The 18,978-nt window shown below is 32.3% G+C and overlaps 4 protein-coding genes across 7 annotated transcripts; all 4 read right to left on the bottom strand.

The window, feature by feature from the left end:
• Nucleotides 1-265: 265 nt before the first annotated feature.
• On the bottom strand, nt 266-3,114 carry LOC111881557 (ATP-citrate synthase alpha chain protein 2). 2 transcript variants are annotated; one of them, XM_023877953.3, is made up of 10 exons: nt 2,960-3,114; nt 2,685-2,801; nt 2,120-2,296; nt 1,640-1,934; nt 1,429-1,543; nt 1,268-1,349; nt 988-1,185; nt 786-902; nt 588-704; nt 266-490 (listed from the first exon to the last, which is right to left on the bottom strand). In XM_023877953.3, exons 2-10 carry the CDS (start codon nt 2,781-2,783, stop codon nt 419-421), a joined length of 1,272 nt encoding a protein of 423 aa, XP_023733721.1. In that variant the 5' UTR covers nt 2,784-2,801; nt 2,960-3,114; the 3' UTR covers nt 266-418. The 2 variants fall into 2 exon arrangements, with proteins under 2 accessions (XP_023733721.1, XP_023733722.1); XM_023877954.3 differs by having other exon boundaries at nt 2,685-2,806; nt 2,960-3,082.
• Nucleotides 3,115-10,723: 7,609 nt separating this feature from the next.
• On the bottom strand, nt 10,724-13,766 carry LOC111881550 (uncharacterized). Of its 3 annotated transcripts, XM_023877943.3 has the most exons (11): nt 13,598-13,766; nt 13,442-13,474; nt 12,610-12,964; nt 12,464-12,497; nt 12,163-12,384; nt 11,993-12,082; nt 11,845-11,910; nt 11,673-11,764; nt 11,488-11,535; nt 11,128-11,301; nt 10,724-10,916 (listed from the first exon to the last, which is right to left on the bottom strand). In XM_023877943.3, the coding sequence occupies exons 3-10, from the start codon at nt 12,936-12,938 to the stop codon at nt 11,193-11,195; spliced, it is 990 nt and encodes a 329-aa protein (XP_023733711.1). In that variant the 5' UTR covers nt 12,939-12,964; nt 13,442-13,474; nt 13,598-13,766; the 3' UTR covers nt 10,724-10,916; nt 11,128-11,192. The 3 variants fall into 3 exon arrangements, with proteins under 3 accessions (XP_023733711.1, XP_052625180.1, XP_023733709.1); XM_052769220.1 differs by lacking the exon at nt 13,442-13,474 and having other exon boundaries at nt 10,724-10,921; nt 13,598-13,765; XM_023877941.3 differs by lacking the exon at nt 13,442-13,474 and having other exon boundaries at nt 13,598-13,764.
• Nucleotides 13,767-14,608: 842 nt separating this feature from the next.
• LOC111881508 (CRS2-associated factor 2, chloroplastic) lies at nt 14,609-16,919 on the bottom strand. Its single transcript, XM_023877894.3, has 5 exons — nt 16,109-16,919; nt 15,881-16,008; nt 15,571-15,796; nt 15,369-15,496; nt 14,609-15,264 (listed from the first exon to the last, which is right to left on the bottom strand). Exons 1-5 carry the CDS (start codon nt 16,737-16,739, stop codon nt 14,770-14,772), a joined length of 1,608 nt encoding a protein of 535 aa, XP_023733662.2. The 5' UTR covers nt 16,740-16,919; the 3' UTR covers nt 14,609-14,769.
• Nucleotides 16,920-17,513: 594 nt separating this feature from the next.
• LOC111881528 (uncharacterized protein At2g29880) lies at nt 17,514-18,588 on the bottom strand. The gene is made up of 2 exons (XM_023877914.2): nt 18,241-18,588; nt 17,514-18,149 (listed from the first exon to the last, which is right to left on the bottom strand). The coding sequence occupies exons 1-2, from the start codon at nt 18,586-18,588 to the stop codon at nt 17,514-17,516; spliced, it is 984 nt and encodes a 327-aa protein (XP_023733682.2).
• Between the last annotated feature and the right edge of the window lie 390 nt (nt 18,589-18,978).

The following is an 18,978-nucleotide window of genomic DNA, read 5'->3' as shown; positions in this document are numbered from 1 at the left end:
AAGTGATCATATTTATCATATATAAATAAGATTAATAGTTAAGAGTCCATGATATGATGGGATATAGAGAGAACATGGATGAAAAGTTGGGATGGTATTCATGATTGTTGAAATGTTGAGGGTCTTCATTCTTGTAATTCCATAATTATTAGTGAGTTACTTCGTGGAATAGGCTTGAGAGGCCAAAAAACTCAATCAAATTTGCAAAAACAGTTTCCTTGTATTCATCCCAAATGTGGATCCAAAGAACAATAGACCCCAAAAATAGAGATGAGCAAAGGCATCACCATACACTTAACCCAAAGATACAAATCATAATATTCAACTTACAACACTCTTATTATTAACGTATAAATTCCAAGATTTTAACATTTTTGATGAAACATATGCTAAAAGAGTCCAATCAGATCCACCAAATTTAAGCAGAAACCGATATGCATTCAATTGCTTGTTTGCATATTCCTGTCATCGTTGCCTCAGGCCCATACACCTACAACACACAAGCCAAAGTGAATTATTGACTAATTTGCCCTTGAAAGGTTCCAAAAGTAAAGCATTGTGAAGGGAAATAAGATCTAATAATGTACCTCAATGGGGATACCAAGTTCAGCTCCAAGTGCACGCATTCTTGCAAGCCCTCTTTGGTAATTTGGACCTCCTCTTCGCACATAGATGTGCATGTTTGCAGCTTTCAACTTAGCTACCTACACATTTTTAACCAATGGAAAAAGTCAGTTTTGCCCTTTTGGTCTAAAAGTTAAAAAGACAAGATCTGATTTTGTCACCTTCTCTTTCATCGCACGAATGATGCCATTGAAGGTGGCTGCAACATCAGTGAAGTTTGCGATTCCACCTCCCACCACAAGTGCCCTCCTTTGACCATCAGGATCAGCAGTTGCACACTGAAAAGAAAATAAACAATCAGAATTCAAAAAACAAGGGATCTTGACATGAAACCATATTCTTGAAGGGTAAAATGGTAATTACATCAATCACAACTCGAGCATATTGCAGAACTTCCTCTTCATTGGGTGCACCACTGTATTCTGCATAGTTTCCAAGCTCAGAAGCATAACCAAGATCTCCAACTGTATCTGCATAGATGACACTAGCACCACCACCAGCCACCATGGTCCAGATTCGCCCTTTTGGGTTAAGAACAGTGAACTTCAAAGATGCACTGGTCTGCAAGAACCAAAAAAAATACAGTTTAAAAACTAAATCTTGAAAAAAAAAAAAAAGGTAAACTTTCAAATATAATGTGTACCTTTTCGTCAAGTCCATGAATAAAGCTTTCAGTAGCACTCATAACTCTTCCAAAGGGCATTGGGAATTCGATACTGCCCCACCTGTGAAATTAGAAGAGAAGTTAGAGGAATTTACAAAGCTGCCATAAGTATGGCAATCAAGATTTAAAAAGATGTGTACTTTTTGAAGTTCTTGAAAGCAGCAGTATCATCAAGCTCGCCTCTCATATCAAGAGGATAAGCCTTTCCATCTACCAATGTGAACGGATTCATTTCTAGGAAAGTGAAATCAAGATCTAAAAATGAAAGAAAACACCAAGATTAATAACGGGTTTTGACTAGATTTATGATTTAGGGGAAAAAAATATGATTTTTGCTTTTTTTTTTTTTACCTATGAATAGGGAATATATGTGTGTGATGAACTGCTCGATTACAGATTTGAATTCCAATGGGAGAGTGGCAACAAGTGGAGCACATATTTCTTGATTTAAAGATACCCCTGTTGGTAAAAAGATTGTCTTCACTTTGTCCCAATTTTCTTCAATGTCAATTCCTCCACATTCTGAGAAGCTGATGCTACACCCTAATCTCTCAGAAACAATGTTGATATAGAACTCTTCGTTATGTGGAACAAATGGTTCAACAATGAATGTGGTTATGGGTCCTTGGCATCCTCCCATTACAACCTATCAAATCCAGACAAGTTTTTTAATAATGCAAATCAAAGATGGAATGGAATAAGTAAATCATGTTTGTTTGCCACGTATGAATGGAATGGGATGTGATTCGTTCTCTTGTGTATGGAATCTAGGGGATGGAACGACCGATTCCATTCCTTTTGATTCAATTCTTCATACTAAACAATCATTACCTCTTTCCCGAGTCGCTCCTTTACGAATTCAGCAACTTGAGCCAAATCAAGATTCAGGGCAACAAGTCCACTCTTGCCACGCTTTCCAAACAACATGTCGGGTTTCACAACCAGTTTGGATGAAGATAACCATGGTTCCCTCTCTACAAGCTCATTGAAGTCGGTTGATTCTGTAACCTAATGCATCAAAAAAGACATCGATTAATGAAGAATTCGGCAATAATTGATAAAATAGTGCTCAAAGGTCACACATAAAGGAGTATTTTTTTGGGTATTTCAGTTCTTTTTACTTGGATTCAGATGAAGAATATTTCAATCGCCAAAGCCAAAGCTTAGGTCAAAAGGGAATTTAAATCAAAACAGTCACCAAGTCTAATTAGCCAATCGCTGTATCATGTCAATATTCGAGTGAGAGATTAAATCAGAGCCAAATTACAGATTAAAAAGGAAAATGGTTTTTGCGATGAGTAAAGTTTGCATGTAGTTATATAACAATAAGAATTAGGGCACCAAATGAAAGCCATAGACCTAAAAATAAATAAAAAATCATGAAATTATTTTTTACCTGTGCAGATTTGATGGGCAGTTCAGAACCAGAAATCCTCTTATAATGCTCCTTCACCAACCTCTTGGAATCATACTCTCGGATCTTCTTGCGTGCCATTTCTGTTGCCCTAAAACCCTGTTCTTCGCCAAAACCAAACCCAGAAAATCTTAACTCAGATCCACATTACCCAAGATCAGATTACTCAAGATATTAAAAACTGGATTGATTTATCAAAACCTCAGATCATGAATTGGCATATAATCATATAGAGGTTGAAGAAATTTGAAACTTACCGGTGAGAGATGATAGAAAAGGGTGTGTGTGTGTGTGTTTTGTTGTTGTTGGTTGAAAGATGCAATGCAACGGATACTCTGAGAATGTTGAACTACCACTTAACAATTTATAGTTGAATTTGGTGGCTTTTTATTTATTTTTCAATTATATTTATTTAGAAATTATTGGGTGTTTCTTTTAGCGGGAAGAAGAGTAATCTGGACGATACCTACCGGCCACCTCACACCTCAACACCCACAAGTCAAAATTGGTAAAACTTGTATCACAACATGTATAATTAAATAAATTAATTAATTATATAAAAATGCATTTACATTTATTAATTATATATTTTTTTATCGTATTTTTAAATTAAAAAAGTAAGATTCGTTTGTGATGCACCAAGTGAGTGTATAATAGTATACAGTAAACCTCGTTATCATAAGTTTACTATGATTTCAAAACTTTATATATTAAAATAATTAATTTACATAGTAGATATCGAATTTTGTAACAGGGCTTCTTTTAGCAAGCATATTATTTAGTAAAATTTGTAATTTGAATAAATATTTGTACAACTACGATTTTAGCTCGTAAATGTTGCAGTAAACAATTTGAGAATATACGTTCAATACCTCCTACAGGCCTGATTCTTATATCCAAATTTAAACATATTCAACGAATTATTAGGAGTGCATAATTACATAATATAATTATTTTAGAATGTAAGTGTTATTTTTATAAACTTTATTACAATCATTATATTGTTATTGATATGTTATCTTTTCGGGCGTTATTAATTACTCATATAGTTTAATACTTTTTGTTGGATTTTTCTTGAAGTGTCAAATACATGTTTATACTATTGATTTATTAGCAATGGAGTGAGGACAAAAAGTCAACAAGGGGGAGCACCTTTTTCTTTCATAAATTGTGCAAAACCCCTCGTATTTGACTATTTTATAGTGTTACACTCACGAACTTAGAATGTTTATAATCAAAATGAAAATATTTAGATCGAAATTTTATCAGAAACATTATATTTATAAAAAAAAACATGTAAGGTTAAAAAGTTTGTCATAGATCAAGATATCGGGTATAAAACATACATATTCATAATTGAAACATAAGAGTACATATTTTTGTCGAAAGAATAAAAATTCTTGTAAGTTTATGACTAATGTACGTTTTTTTTTTATGGTTAATTACATCTATAGTCTAACGATCTGTGTCGCTATATATATTTACAAATCATACATTCCAAAATAAATGCAGTGTACCATTTGGTACAAACGGGTTGAAAAGTTATCAATATCTAGAGCTGAAATTAAATATTGCAAAAAGAACAAAAAAAATCAAAAACTAAGATTAATATCTTGTTATAAAAAAGATTATAGGATCTTAGAAAAACAATAGTATCAAGAAATAAATATTATCCCATCCTACGTAAATTACTTTGCCAAGGATTTATATTTTATACAATTCAGAATTGACGTGCTTTTTTCAGGTTGGCGGCCACCTTCATCCTTTGTTCAACACTCTGCTGCTGCTGCTCAATTTGGCTTGCTGAATCATATTATAACATTTATGTGAATTGTGAAATACTGATTTATGAGTATTTCTATTATAAATTGATAGATATATTTTAGGTTAGCATATTTGTTACGTTATTACTTTTTTTAGATTATGTTAATTTGGGGGATTAGAAAATCAGATCCGTAAATGTAATCAACTAAAATGTTAAGAAAAGTCATATAAGTTGGCACGTGAATAGGTGAGGAAAACGATTTAGTGATTGACGATATGCCCTTTTGTTGTGCAGATAAACCATGTCTCACGTTTTATAAATCTTGGCTAATTATTAATTCATTTATTTATGAGAAACGACAAAAATTAACCAAATTACCTAATTATTTTTCACTTAATAGTCAAAAGTTAGCCTTTAGCTAAAATTAGCCAATGAAACTAACCAAATTACCTAATTATTTTTCACTTAATAGTCAAAAGTTAGCCTTTAGCTAAAATTAACCAATGAAACAGTAGAAAATTAAGAAAACCTACGGTTTTGTCATAACCGGATTAAATGAACTATGGTTTGTGGGCATTTCGAAGTTCGTCTACTATTTGAGGGTACATTAGCTAAGAATATATAAAGTTGAAAATTTCTATTTAGGTCATTTTTGAGTGTTTGAACCTAGAGAAACGCCCTCAATGGCGGCTCTGAACAACAACCCGATATTTCTCATAATCTTCGTTTTTTTTATGTAGTTTACTATGAAATCTATTAATATTGGGTATTTTTTTGCAAAAAACTAAAAGAAAATGCAAACTGTAGGTGCAGTATGCCACCTACGGTGTACAAGTTGATACAAATATGCAAACAGTGTGTACAGCGTAGGTGGCATAGCGCACCTACCGTTTGCTCATTTTTTTCTAACTTGTATAGTGATTTAATTGTATGTAAAAGTTATTTGGGTTGATTCCGTAGTTAGTGGCGGAGGTTATATAGCTCCCCCCCCCCCCCTATTTTTTTTATAATTACTCCTTATGTATTAAAAAAGTTACATATTATGTCTAAAACTATAAAATTTGACTTTGGTCCCACATGTTCTTCAGTTTTTATATGTATTCTATTTTTGGCCCCTACTATTCTTCAATTGTTATACGTATTCTATTTTTGGCACCCCCAAATCAAATCTTCAAGCTCCGCCATTGTCCGTAGTTTGATAAAAAATAATTAAATGCCAAGAACGAAATAGTAGTTTTTTTAAGGAAACAATAGTTTCTCGAACCCTCACCTACTGTTTTGTTCTTCAAGTTCATATGGACATGAACCATATTTTCTACATAGCATACCATAGGTGAGTCAATCATCTACGGTTTTGGTAAAAGATTGATTTTTTTTAGACAAAATTGCAAAGATGGTCCCTGTGGTATGCAAATTTTTGGGGTTTTAGTCCAAACCCTAAGTTTTTTGGATTCATGGTCCTTTTGGAGTGGTATGTATTTGGAAATGGTCCCCAAATTTAACTTTCGTTAAGTTGTTGCTATTAACCCCCTCATGTGCCTCCCACATGAGGGTATATTTGTCTTTTCACTTCTAAGGGACCATTTTTGCAATTGAAAAAAATATATCTCCATTTTTTTTAAAAAAAAATTAATACTTATTTATTTATTTTAATAATTAAAAAATAAAAGATCTCTCTCTCTCTCTCTCTCTCTCTCTCTCTCTCCAAAAAATAATCATGTATCTTCTTCTTCTACGTTTGCTTTTGTCAGAGATTCATCACAAACCATGGATTCATCATCAACAATTTCTGAAACATGAGCTTTTTCATCACGATTCAACGACCCATCATCCATAATCTTGTTAAAACCCGAATTATAACCACCATTAACATCATTTCCCTGCAAATACAAGAAATTATGAACTTTTTAATCAAATTCAATAAAGTTTCAGTAATGGGATACCTATAGTTCACTAGACTTATGTTGTGTAACAATTTAAGAAGGATGCCTATCGATATCCCACCTAAGAAATTTACAGATAACTCGGCCATAAGCTCTATGTGATCTAATCTTCTTCGTTTTTGCAATAGAAATCGAATGTTGAACCAGAGCACACAGGCCCATATGTTATCCCCCTATTTCTCTCCTGTAACTCCTTTTATTCCCTCATATTTCTCATTATCATGTATGGAAACCCGATTGGATATCAATTTGATTGTGATTGATTCGATTGTTGCTTTATTCAGAAGCGATTTTGACAACAATCTAACATATCTGAAGCGAGGGTCCTCGTTGTTCTTCAAGATCTCATCCATTCTAAATTCACACTCTAGGCGTCGTGGGATTACGATTGAGGTTACAAACCAGATGGTTGACTCAATCGAAGACGATAATATGTCAATCGGTGTCTGAGTTGGGAATCTGGAGTCTTTGTATACATTTGGAAGACGAGTTCTTCCAGCTTTAGGATTGTCTTGGGCTAACTGTGTTAAATTAAGACTGTTTCTGTCAAGACACGAGGTAATAGAAGGTTTAGAAAATGGTTTACCTAATTTTGATTGTAGTCGACTGCTGGTAAATCATTTGCTTGTTTTTTTACATGTGGAAGATGACATTTACTGTTTTTTATCGAAAAACACCCAAATCTTTCATCGATTTTAGCTACGATTGAAGAGCATTGTTTGCTTGTGTGTGTTTCTCCTTCAGAATTACAGGTTGTAAATTTCTTTCTATAGAGTTTTTGGTTTTAGAACAGATGAAAGAGAGAACAGATGAAGGAGAGATGGAGTTGAAGATATCAATCTGGGTTTTTTCTTCAAATCCTAAATGACATTTAGGAGAGAGAGAGAGAGAGAGAGAGAGAGAGAGAGAAAGAGAGATCATTTATTTTTTAACTAGGTGTGAGACCCGTGTATTACACAGGTTGATTAAAAAAAATGAAACATTAAAGTAAATCGTAAACACAAAATATTTTTTAATGTATAACTTTAAAATAAGAAAGGAATAAACGTGCTTATTGCAATTTAATATCATATATATATATATATATATATATATATATATATATATATATATATATATATATATATATATATATATATATGATATTTAATACTTTACATATATATGATTTTAATTTTAAAAATTGAAACAAATCAAAAATTGACAAGTGGATAATATATATTTCAAAAATACTACAAAATGACAAATGTCAAAACTCATAAGAGATTGACATGTGGCAAACCAACTTTCATTTATTAAGGAGGATTATTAAAATAAATAAATAAGTATTAATTTTTTTTTAAAAAAAATAGAGATATATTTTTTTCAATTGCAAAAATGGTTCCTTAGAAGTGAAAAGACAAATATACCTTCATGTGGGAGGCACATGAGGGGGTTAACAACAACAACTTAACGGAAGTTAAATTTGTGGACCATTTCCACATACAAAGCTCTCCAAAAGGACCATGAAAAAAACTCGGGGTTTGAACTAAAACCCCAAAATTTTGCATACCACAAGGACCATTTTTGCAATTTTCTCTTTTTTATATTGGACAATGAAACCGTAGACCGGTAAACGGTAGAACATCCTCGAAAAAGTAGATGAGTTTGCTCGTCTACGGTTTCCTTGACTATTTTTGGCTAATTGTAAATATTTGCTATTAAGTGAAAAATCATTAATTGGTTTGGCTCGATTAGTCATTCTCTCTTTATTTATTTCTTACTTAAATTGGTAACTTAATTAATAGATTCAATAATGTAAAATATAAAGACTTACTTGATAATACAACATAATGATAAAGTATATAAAAATTTTAAGCATGAAACATCACAAGATAAAGCTAATTAATTGTAAATTTTGTAAGACCTCAATTTTCTAATATCGATTAAATGACAAATAATCGTTCCAACATCTCCCAAGATCAATTATAAACTTACTTATAGACTAAATTACAGTGGAAGCAAAATAAAATAAAATAAAATCTTCAATTATAATCCTTTGTTGTCTTGTTGATAAATCATTCTCCTTGGCCTTCCTACTTCCACTTACTAAATAATTTTCTTGGTTGCGCGCATTTAAAGTTTCTAAATGGGTAAGCCTAAAGCCTAGTGAGTTCGTGTTGCATATACATGTTCATCACTTAAAAAAAACATATGGTTTTATCATATATCTTCAATAAATCATACAACAAATATATCACCGAATGAGATAATTTAGGGGAACGATTAATTGTCCAAAGAAAGAATCAAATGTTTATTTCCCTTCTTCTTGAGACAACTCATCATTCATTGTACTCAAGTATTTTAAATATCCAAGGAAATAAATATAAATCTCAATTCTCATCCCCGCCGATCACACACATCCGTCATGCTCACGATAATTAAACACCCCACCTGTTCCCACTAAATATGTCACCCAAAAAAACACACACACAGTAGGCAATAAATTCAAAATAACATTTGCACACAACCATACTTATCATAAAACATATTGTGAATAAATAATTGAAAAGCCGCATATAACCCACATGATAAACATTTATGTGCGACAACCACAAAACACGAAAAACTCACCTCGTAACCGATAAGTTTTAACCGAAGTTTTGTTGCTAACCGGTATCCTATATTCCACCAACAAATTTTTCTAAGGCAACATCCTTATGAGTTCATTTTGGTTCAACTATCTAAATGTCTCATTCGACCAACTAATAATCATTTAGTTACATTAATTGCAACATTCATAATAATTTTTATAAAAATATTTCATTTTTTTTTAAATATCCACATTGATATGATTTTACCTTTATAAACTAATACTCAAATGTTAAAACAAGTAAATCACAAAATAACAATAATTAAAAATACTATAATTAGAAATTTTGAAAACAGTAGGGACCGTTTATATAGGTTATGTTTCCACGTTTAAAAGAAAACATGAGTTTAGTTTAGGAAAATGGAAACTGTCAAATCATATAAACTATAGGGATCACTTTCGTAACTTTTAATATCATATGAAATTTGTTATACGCTTTCTAGTAGAAAATTAGAGCTGGCAGCTTATCAAAAAGTTAGGGAGTTCTTGTATAAATACCACTTTAATTAAAAGGAAATGAGATGAGTTTGTAAGTCCCATTTGAAAAAGAAAAGGTAAGTCATGCATTGTGTTCGACGTATTGAATTATAGACCTTGGTACTGCCACTATCATCGACAAACGAGACTACTAATTTTCTTTTATTTTTAAAGCTGGTTTGGTTTAAAATTTACTGTTTCTTTTACCAAAACTTAACACTTGTGTTTCACCAAATTCAGCTATTCCTTGGCCGAAGAGAGACATATGACTGAACCAAAATACGTAATGAGTTCATATAAATCTACTAAAACAACTTAATCAATCTCAAATCAAAGAAACATACCTTAATTTCTAAAATAGCTTCGAAAACTTTCACGAACTTCAAACCCCGATTTCTATTTTGTTTCTCCAACATTTCTTGCAATTTTTGTGGGCATTACACTCTATTTTATCGTGATGCCCAGGGTTATAACCTTTCTAGTTAACCCAAAAGTCCAAATTTATGACTCTAATCAAAGTGATGGGTTTTGGAATTAAAATTCCATAATTTTTTTATTTACTTCTAATTAATTCCTTAATCATATTATAATAATACATTTAGACCATATATTTATATATTTATTTTAATTTGAGTTATCACATATTAAAATGCAATTTGATTTATAAGTTAACATATTTTTATCATTATAAGATATCAAATATCATTGTCAAAAAATTGAGGCAATTAAGGTCCCATCAAACCTAGCATGATTTCACATATTTTTACTATTAAATTTAAAAGTATATATAATGCTACTGTGAGATGCAACAAAATAGACGGGTTAAAGGTTATATTTTGTGTGCTACAAGTAGTTGATATATTAGTTTAATTTTTGAATTTTTTTTTTTTAAAGTTTTTAAGTTTGACAAGTAAAAAAGTAATACTTAGATTAGCTTTTTAGAAGTTTTAATTTTTTTTTTCCAAATATATCTTTAGTTAATTATGAAAAACATATTCTCCAGCTAACTTATAAGTTAGGATTTACCACCAAGTTATAAACTAAGAGTTAGTTTTTCAGCTAACAACAGTGGTAAATATGTAATTTTTTTATTATGATTGGTTTGACATACAACAGAAATTTGACCCGATTAATTCTTTTGACAAGCTTCATTTTTTAATCAAGTTATTTTTCGTGTACTCAAAGGAAACATAACACAAATGAGTGAGAAATTGTCATCCATAATTTATGTGTGACGACACTATCTACAATATATATAAAATAAAGAGACATGTTTACATTAATATGGCTAATAATATGTTTTCCTAATCTAAACATACAACAGAAATTAGAAATGAAATTAGAATCCCTAATTTACATCACATAATTGAGATTCTGCATCTTCTACTCACCAACTCCTGTACTAACCAAAAGGAAAATTAATATTAACAAACTATATTTTTCAGTAATCAAATTCATTTTCATAAGACAAGTCCTCTCATTTATACGACACAATAATTAAATTCTACACAAAATCGAGACAACCTTTTGCATAGCATCAAAGTACAAGTTTCATTGCATCAGATACAAGTGATTCCAAAAGTAAATTTTAAGAAAGGAGAATCTAACCTTTAGGATCTTGGAGTTAATTCCTTTATTTTTTTTATAAGTAAAATGGTTGAGTTCCTGCTACATTAAGCTCCATTTGTGTCAACAAATCTTGATAATAAAAGTTGCTTCCCTCTAACTAAGAGTGCAAAGATGCCATAAGCAGGGAGATGAATCAATCCCACTCCTAAATACCTGCAAAAATAAATAAATAAATAAATATATATATATATATATATATATATATATATATATATATATATATATATATATATATATATATATATATATATGTAGTAAATACTTTGTAGAAAGCCTGTTAAATCAAATTTATAATCATCAAAGATGTTTAACAAAATGTAAATTCAGATAGGAACATACCAAATGGGAGCATATGGAGATGATAAATCAAGAAAGGAATATGGCCACCTGCAATAAGAACACCATGTAAATGTATAAAGAAAAACATACATAGACCAAAGGGTTTTCACCATTTTTTATATAAATGAAGAAACTAAGATTTACATAAATCATTTTAAATATATAAAATAAAGATCTGGGCTTACCACATTGATACACAAGCATGAACGATCCACTGGAAAATGACAAATATACATGTCCATAGACCAAAATATGCCAAACGAAAGAAAGGGAATCGCTGATTAAAAAAAAACTCAAGTTAGTAAAGTCAGAAGTATAAAATTGAAGAACACAGTAAATGGAAAACATGAAACTTACTAGGCGATTGAGAATCATGTCAATAATGAGGAGAATGGCATTGAGAGAATGCATGCTAACATCCAACTGAAATGGACATAAATACCCCTCAAAAATCCATGTTTTTATCTCGTTTTATATATAAGCTCATAGAACATGAAAGACTTACTAAAGTTAAACTGTACCCTGCAGGGGTAAGAAACGGATAGATTATGAACCAAAAGACACTATCAGTGAGTCCAACAGCTCCTGCACATATCTGTTTATTAAGGGAGAAAGTGAGGAAGGGTATTAATGGAAATAACACAAATTGAAGCTTTATTTTTTTGAAAAACTTGCCTGGAAGACTATTTGAAAGAAATATCCCCATATACCAGCAGTCTTTCTCTCATGGGTTTCTTTGTGATTGTTGTTAGGGTTTATGGGGATTCTGTGGGAGTTTAATCCCTCTGAAGGAGCAATGTAAGTGCCTCTTTCTGTGTCTAAAACATGATTGTTATTATCATCATCAACTTCATTCCAATATTTATAACATCCATGAATGGAAAGTGAAGATCCAAGCTACATTATATTAGAAACAAAGATTCAGTATCAAAGGAAACTTTTATAGTTATAGATATAATTAGCAAGAATTTCATACCCCAAAATATACAGTCACCAAAGTAAATGTCCACCTGTTTGTTTATCAGAAACACCACAAAAGGGAATATGTTAGAAAATATAATAACTAAATGGCTTGTGTATTGATTATGAAACATAAAAGGATTGTAATCTGTAGCAACTTACTGAGTGTAAAAGAAAAGTACATCGGGTCCAGCGGTTATCAGATTAGCAATAAGAACTGCTAACATGACACCAAATGCAATTAATCTGTAAACAAGCAACCAAACAGGATGGAGTGCTTTCAAAGAGGTCTTCCAAGTTTCATCTTCATACAAGATCCCAATTGGTTCCACATCATGTTCATCTTCTTTTCTGTGACTTGTTCTTTTGTTGAAGACTTCGTATTTAATGATTAAAATTGCTGCTGCTATCATAGCAATGACGACCCATAATGCACACAGGAAGAACCTCCAGTTCAACCAGTAACTTAGGGTTGTTGTGTCATCAGCCATTGCCAGACCTAGCTAACTTACAGCTCCTATTTGAAGTTCAATATCAAAATTCAGTACACTTTATGAGATTATAATGAAGTTTGTTAAATGATCTTTAGAGAATGAACACAAAATTCAAGCTAATTCCCATGGAGTTCCTAATTGTTTTAAGTTGTGATAATTACACCAAATTTGATACTCAGTCTCACACTGTTTCAAAAATTACAGAATACAAAACCAGCACTACGGTTTTTAGAGATAAACTTAGAGTTTTACGAAATTGATATATAATTTGTCATAAATTTATTGCTCTATCTTAGTAACTATAGCTGATTGCATGCGTCAAAGCTGTAGGAAGAATCATATCAGTTTTAATTTGATATTTGAGATCAAAAGGTTAAAGTGTACTGTTCTGCTTCAACTTTCGGACTAAAAACATGTAATATCGATGGAGTAACAGGCATCAAACTCAAATCATTTGAACTGGAACAAAAAAAAAAACTAAGAAAGGAAAATTTAGTCACATGAGAATCCAGATAAAGCTATGGCATCAATGGCTGAACGCAGAGTGCAGGTTTGTGACGTTAAAGAACAACGCCATGAAGGGAACAAAAAAATATGATTAGAAAATATGAAGCTGAAACATTGAGAAATAGCAGAGAGGTTAGTTGTGGAATTACCTGTGATAATTGATGATTATCAGAGTTTCAAACAGAAAGGTTTAGGGTTTGAGAAATTGAGGGAGAACCGCCATTAAGAAAGCAAGTAGAATTGAGTAAAGGAACACCAACCGCAACCGCAACCTACTACGGCCAATCAAGGTCAACATCTTCACTGTGTACTATATTCATTTCGATCTATGGTCACTTTTGCTCATACGTTGTAATTATATTTATTACAACATATTTAATATAATAAACTTCTTATTTTAATAATTTAATATAATAAATTTATTATCATTTACGTATATATAATATATAATAGATTATAATTATGTCTTGGATTATCTTTTTAGTTAACTCTATTTCTTATCATTTTTAGTATAAACGTACCAAAGAATTGAAGTGAATTCATCAATTACGATTATGATTATTAAATAATAATAATAATAATAATAATAATGTATGTTTTATTTAGATTTATATAATGACATAAACTATTTCATATATGCTAAATCATTGTCTTTATAGTAAAGATGTTACACTCAATTCAAGGCATTTTGTTAACCAATAACATATACAAAAATGTATTTAATATAGTATCATTTAAGGGATAACGCCATTAAATAAAGATGTACCTTTTCATTTATCTCGCCTCGTTCACTAAATTTTGTTTGGTCCATATGTCACCAGATGTGTTCACATGGAATTTATGTGACAAAGACACATCAATATTTTCCTTTCGTGTATATTTCAATTAAATTTAGATATAAAACTTATATTACTATTATTTTAATTAAATTTCTCTCTCATATAGTTTCCCCACTTATACAATTTCATTCATCCAAAAGAAGCACTTGTTAAGTCGCCCATTATATATCACTGCATTTGAAAGCTTAATTATATAAACAACACGGTGAAAAATCTTTTTTTTTCTATATTTAGTTTATAAACAATGAAAATAGCAAAATCCAGTTACAATAATAAATCAAACAATTAAACAAGCTATTAGCAAAAATGCAAAAAAAAAAAAAAGGAAATTAAAACATATTATAACGTGCAAGAATGAGAATTTTGGACATAAAATCCAATTGCATTTTCATTGCCCTTAATAAAAGTCATTTTTACGACTACCGAAATCAATTGATTGAATTCCGAAACTATATATATATACAGCGGAATCGGAATCGGAATCATCTGTAACTCCCATTTGGCCTCCATTCATCACTGTCCCTCAGCTGTTCTGCTAAGAAATCAACTGGCAATGATCCCGGAGGAGCTGACTTCTGACTGAAATCATCATATTCATCATCAGAATCTTCATCAAAGTAACTCTCATCTTCACTGTAATCCCCCTCTTCAAAATCTTCATTTGACACGATTTCTGCAGGATATGAATGCTCTGCCACCTGTGAAACTGTCTCAAACTCCTCCACCACTTTCAACAGATCATCGGGTCCCACCCCAATATCTTCCAACAACATCGCCTTGTTTGACTCAATGGCTCGTCTCCATAACAATGTCATTTTTGGGCTTGAAATAGATGATACTCTCTTTGACTTGTAAAAGTCAACTTCAGTGTTGTTTTCTGATATAGGTGCACCATGGTACATAGATTTCCAATCACGACCTCTCCAAATCAAGATTTGTTCATCATCAAAAGATAGCAGCACACAAGGGACTAATTCCTAGAGAAAAGAAAACATCATTCATCATCAATAGATTAAATAACTTTTTTTTTTTCTGACTTAATACAGAAAGAACAACTTAATAGAGAAAGTCAGGATAAAACCTTTAACTTAGCCCCAAGCTTTTTGTAATCACTTGCATGCATCCCTGTACAGTCAATCTTCACCAATGCAGACTCTTCAAAAGCTTGTCTCACATCTTTTACTAGATTAAGGTACACTCCATTTTTTGCTGTAAAAGAATAAAGAAATTCAAACTATCAAGTGCAAAATTGAGCATCGAGAGCGGATGTGTAATGAAGTTACCTAGTTTACAAATTGGGGGAAGTTTTTTCCCTTTTATTCTCAACTCATCGGCTTCTTCTTTAGTCAAACCTTCAGGTGCTTCTTGTATGAGTTTCGGGTAAACTGGGGTTGCAGGTTTCCATAGCATCACAGGATATTGTGGACGAGTGTTATGATCATAGTGCCTACCACGGAAAAGATAAAGCACACCACCAGTTTTAAGAATAATTTTACCACCAGTCTTCTCCTGTTGTTTGAACTAATCTTTAGCACTAGCACATGATGAAAAATGAAAATCCCAAGATGGTTTAATTAGATTGAATCAAAGAACCTGAAGAACTCGACAAACGTTTCTCATGTCAACAGTGGGAACTCCAAGGCATCGGACTTTACAGACAGGATCTCTCCTCCAGTGGGAATGTATCAGTTCCAGCATATTATGCGTCAATCCATCCCTTCCTAGAAGATCCAATTTATGAGTTAAAACCATTTCTGTTTCACTAGTGAACTGTAATCGCGATTATATGCAATTTGTAGGTTGTTTATATGTGCATCTTACCAAGATTGACCTGGCGATTACTAGAAATGTGAAGTTTAACAAGCTCTAGTCTCTCTGCTCTACTTAGTGGCTTCCCAAGCACTTCCTCCCTCGGCTTCACCTCAAAATTCCCAAGCTCATACGGTTTCAACATCTCCAGTTGCTTGGAATTGGAATTGTTACCCGGATTCAATGACTCGAAAAGCTTAATTTTCCTGGTTGATTTCTTCAATGGCGCCTTACCAGTCCAAGGCCTTGGCATAGTGGGCGGCGCGAATGGCAGAAAAGCTGGCTCACGAATGGCAATTGGCTTGGCTCGGGGAATTTCGGAGTAACTGTACTGGAATTCAAATGGGGCACCGGGGAGCTGGTAGGATACACCGGATTCACCTACGACGACGGAACGGTCTCCGTCTGAGGAAACAACTTCACCATCTCTAACAGGTTTGTAGTATTTGGAGCGGCGGTGGAAGGTTTTGAAGGCGGGGTTTGATTGGGGTTTTGGTGATGGTGGTTTTGGGGATTTGCGGACTGGTGGATATTTGGGAATTGGGATTGGGGGTTTGATGGTTTTCGGAGATGGGGGTGGGGGTGGGGGTGTGGGGAGGGAGGAGAAGAGATTTGGATTTGGGAGAGATGCTAAAATCGCCATTTTCGATTACAGATAGAGATATTCACAGAGGTTCCTTCACTTGCAGATGAAAAAAGAGACAAGGGAGACTCACCTGTACCGTATCTTCATACTCATGATACGACGTCGTTCGTGTTGGGATACATTCAGTCATCAGTTCAGACGAAGAGATAAACCGGCAAATCAAAACGGTCGATCATGAGCAATTTGGATGAAGATAAACCGGGGAAATTTTTGGAGATATCTTGAAGTGATGATACGACGTCGTTCCTTTGTTATTTAGTTAAAAAAGTATAATCCATAAAAGTTTAACTTAATTTCGCTTTTGGGAAATATAAATAAATCACTCCACTTTTGGAAAACTATAAATAAATCGCTATCACCTTGTTCCCGAGTTTTTTGTAAATTCATTAAAGGAAAGGGAAGGAAAATATTAACGGAAGGAAAGGGAGGGGAAGGAAAATTTTATTTAATCCGTGTTCCCGAGTTCGAAGGAAATGAAAGTAAAATTTTTAGTTTATGTGTTCCCGAGTTAGGAGGGAAAAGAGAAGAAAATTAAAAGATTACAATTATACCCCTATTTACACATTATGTTAAGAACATGTAAACAATATGAATAAACTACAATTGAAATCAAAATCAATCAAAAACATTTAATCAAACTATCAACTAATGAAATAAACTCAATTCAACAATGAAAACCCAGAAAATCAAAATTCCCCCTCTTACAAATGAAGTCCAATGCAACCTACTTTAAAAAAAAAAAACAAATCCCATAAAACCTAAAGATATGATTCAATTTTTAGCTTCACTCATCATCTTTCTTAAAAAGATCTTCCTCATCCTCATTGAAGAACTAAAAATTGTCCTAGCATCGACTTGATTACGTGATAAATATATGAAAGCATCCGCAAATTCATCGTCATCCAAACCCATCAACTCTAACTCTTTCTCGATTTCCTCACCTGTATAGTCACGAGATTTGTTCCCTTCCCTCATAACATCAACGATTTCTTTAAATGTTTGCACAATATTATGTTCAAAAGATTCTGGTTGAGGTTGAGGTTCAGGTTCAGTTTCAGCTACTACTTCATCTTCATCTTGAAGTTTGCTTTCTAGTTTTCTTTTTTTACTCTTCAGCTTCTTTGCTTTTGAACTCCCATCAGGTGAAACATCTGTTGCTGATACTATTTGAATGTCCTCATCATCATCTTTGTGTACATTCTCCAAACTTACCTCCTTATTTGCCATTAGTTTTTCCACATCAGCAATTTTTTCTATTTTAATTTCTTTGGATTTGCTTAACCGGACGTTTTTTTCTTTTGTTGTCTCCGCTTTTGATCCCGATGCTCTATCATCTGAAAATAACATCTCCAACTGATTGTAATTTGAAATCTTTTTGGTCCTGAATGCAGCTGCTTCAGGGTTCGCCTGTTTATAAACAAACCAAAAAATTAATTAGTAAAGTTAATGGTAAAAAAGTTATATAAAACAATGAATCAAACGTAAAACCAACACATACTTTAATTAATTGCTCCCATACTTCATCCTCTGCTTCAATGTGTTTTGTTTGAGAATTCCATGAGAACCCATTCAACGAAGTACCCCGATACATATCAAACCATTTACTAAAATTACCTTTTAAAGTTTTCATTATGTTTTTAAGTTGATCTTTTGTAATAGACTTGTTAAACTCTTTACTCAACCCTGCAATCATGTTCGCATATGCTTGCGAAGTGAATGTACCATTCACCCGATTACCTATATCATCTTCCTTTACAAGAGCTTCAACTAGAGCATTATCCATATTATCTGTCCATGTCAAATTTTCTTTTTTCACAACACTTCCATCTGCTGCCCTTTTGTTCATGATTGCTTTGTACATATAAAGATAACATAACCATAAATACATTATTAAAACTTGTACAAATATTTATAAAAAAGAAAGGGCTCATAATTTAAATAACACCATCAAAAAAAGAAATTGCAAATGTCACTACAAAATTAAACTAAACTAACAGAATGAAATAAAACTAATAAATCGTTGATCTACTATAAAACTAATTAGACATATCTATTTCATTGTTTGGTTTCAACAAGTAATCATTCCACATTTGAGTTGTAATAGCGTTCCTCAATTCCTCAGCCCCATCACTACGCACACGTCCGTTATTAACATCATGTCTCACTTGTTGTGGTTGTTCATCCAACACCTCTTGTAAGACTTCATGTTCAAGTTTTTTATCACGATCCTCGTCTA

Source organism: Lactuca sativa, chromosome 3, assembly GCF_002870075.4.
Source record: "Lactuca sativa cultivar Salinas chromosome 3, Lsat_Salinas_v11, whole genome shotgun sequence".
In the NCBI taxonomy this organism is placed as follows: domain Eukaryota; kingdom Viridiplantae; phylum Streptophyta; class Magnoliopsida; order Asterales; family Asteraceae; genus Lactuca; species Lactuca sativa.
The sequence above is the reverse complement of the archived record's forward strand: the minus strand, read 5'-3'. Positions and strand labels throughout refer to the sequence as shown.

Excerpts from the sequence above, each read along its gene's own strand:
- LOC111881557 (XM_023877953.3), bottom strand. The coding sequence starts at position 2,783 with ATGGCACGCAAGAAGATCCGAGAGTATGATTCCAAGAGGTTGGTGAAG. Across the intron at positions 2,297-2,684 it reads TGCCCATCAAATCTGCACAG|GTTACAGAATCAACCGACTT; the intron begins GTAAAAAATAAT and ends TTGATGCATTAG. Across the intron at positions 491-587 it reads AACTTGGTATCCCCATTGAG|GTGTATGGGCCTGAGGCAAC; the intron begins GTACATTATTAG and ends TGTGTGTTGTAG.
- LOC111881550 (XM_023877943.3), bottom strand. The coding sequence starts at position 12,938 with ATGGCTGATGACACAACAACCCTAAGTTACTGGTTGAACTGGAGGTTC. Across the intron at positions 12,498-12,609 it reads GTACTTTTCTTTTACACTCA|GTGGACATTTACTTTGGTGA; the intron begins GTAAGTTGCTAC and ends ATAAACAAACAG. Across the intron at positions 11,536-11,672 it reads CATGCTTGTGTATCAATGTG|GTGGCCATATTCCTTTCTTG; the intron begins GTAAGCCCAGAT and ends TTCTTATTGCAG.
- LOC111881508 (XM_023877894.3), bottom strand. The coding sequence starts at position 16,739 with ATGGCGATTTTAGCATCTCTCCCAAATCCAAATCTCTTCTCCTCCCTC. Across the intron at positions 15,497-15,570 it reads TCCCCCAATTTGTAAACTAG|CAAAAAATGGAGTGTACCTT; the intron begins GTAACTTCATTA and ends ATTCTTTTACAG. Across the intron at positions 15,265-15,368 it reads AGCTTGGGGCTAAGTTAAAG|GAATTAGTCCCTTGTGTGCT; the intron begins GTTTTATCCTGA and ends TCTTTTCTCTAG.
- LOC111881528 (XM_023877914.2), bottom strand. The coding sequence starts at position 18,588 with ATGAACAAAAGGGCAGCAGATGGAAGTGTTGTGAAAAAAGAAAATTTG. Across the intron at positions 18,150-18,240 it reads TATGGGAGCAATTAATTAAA|GCGAACCCTGAAGCAGCTGC; the intron begins GTATGTGTTGGT and ends GTTTATAAACAG.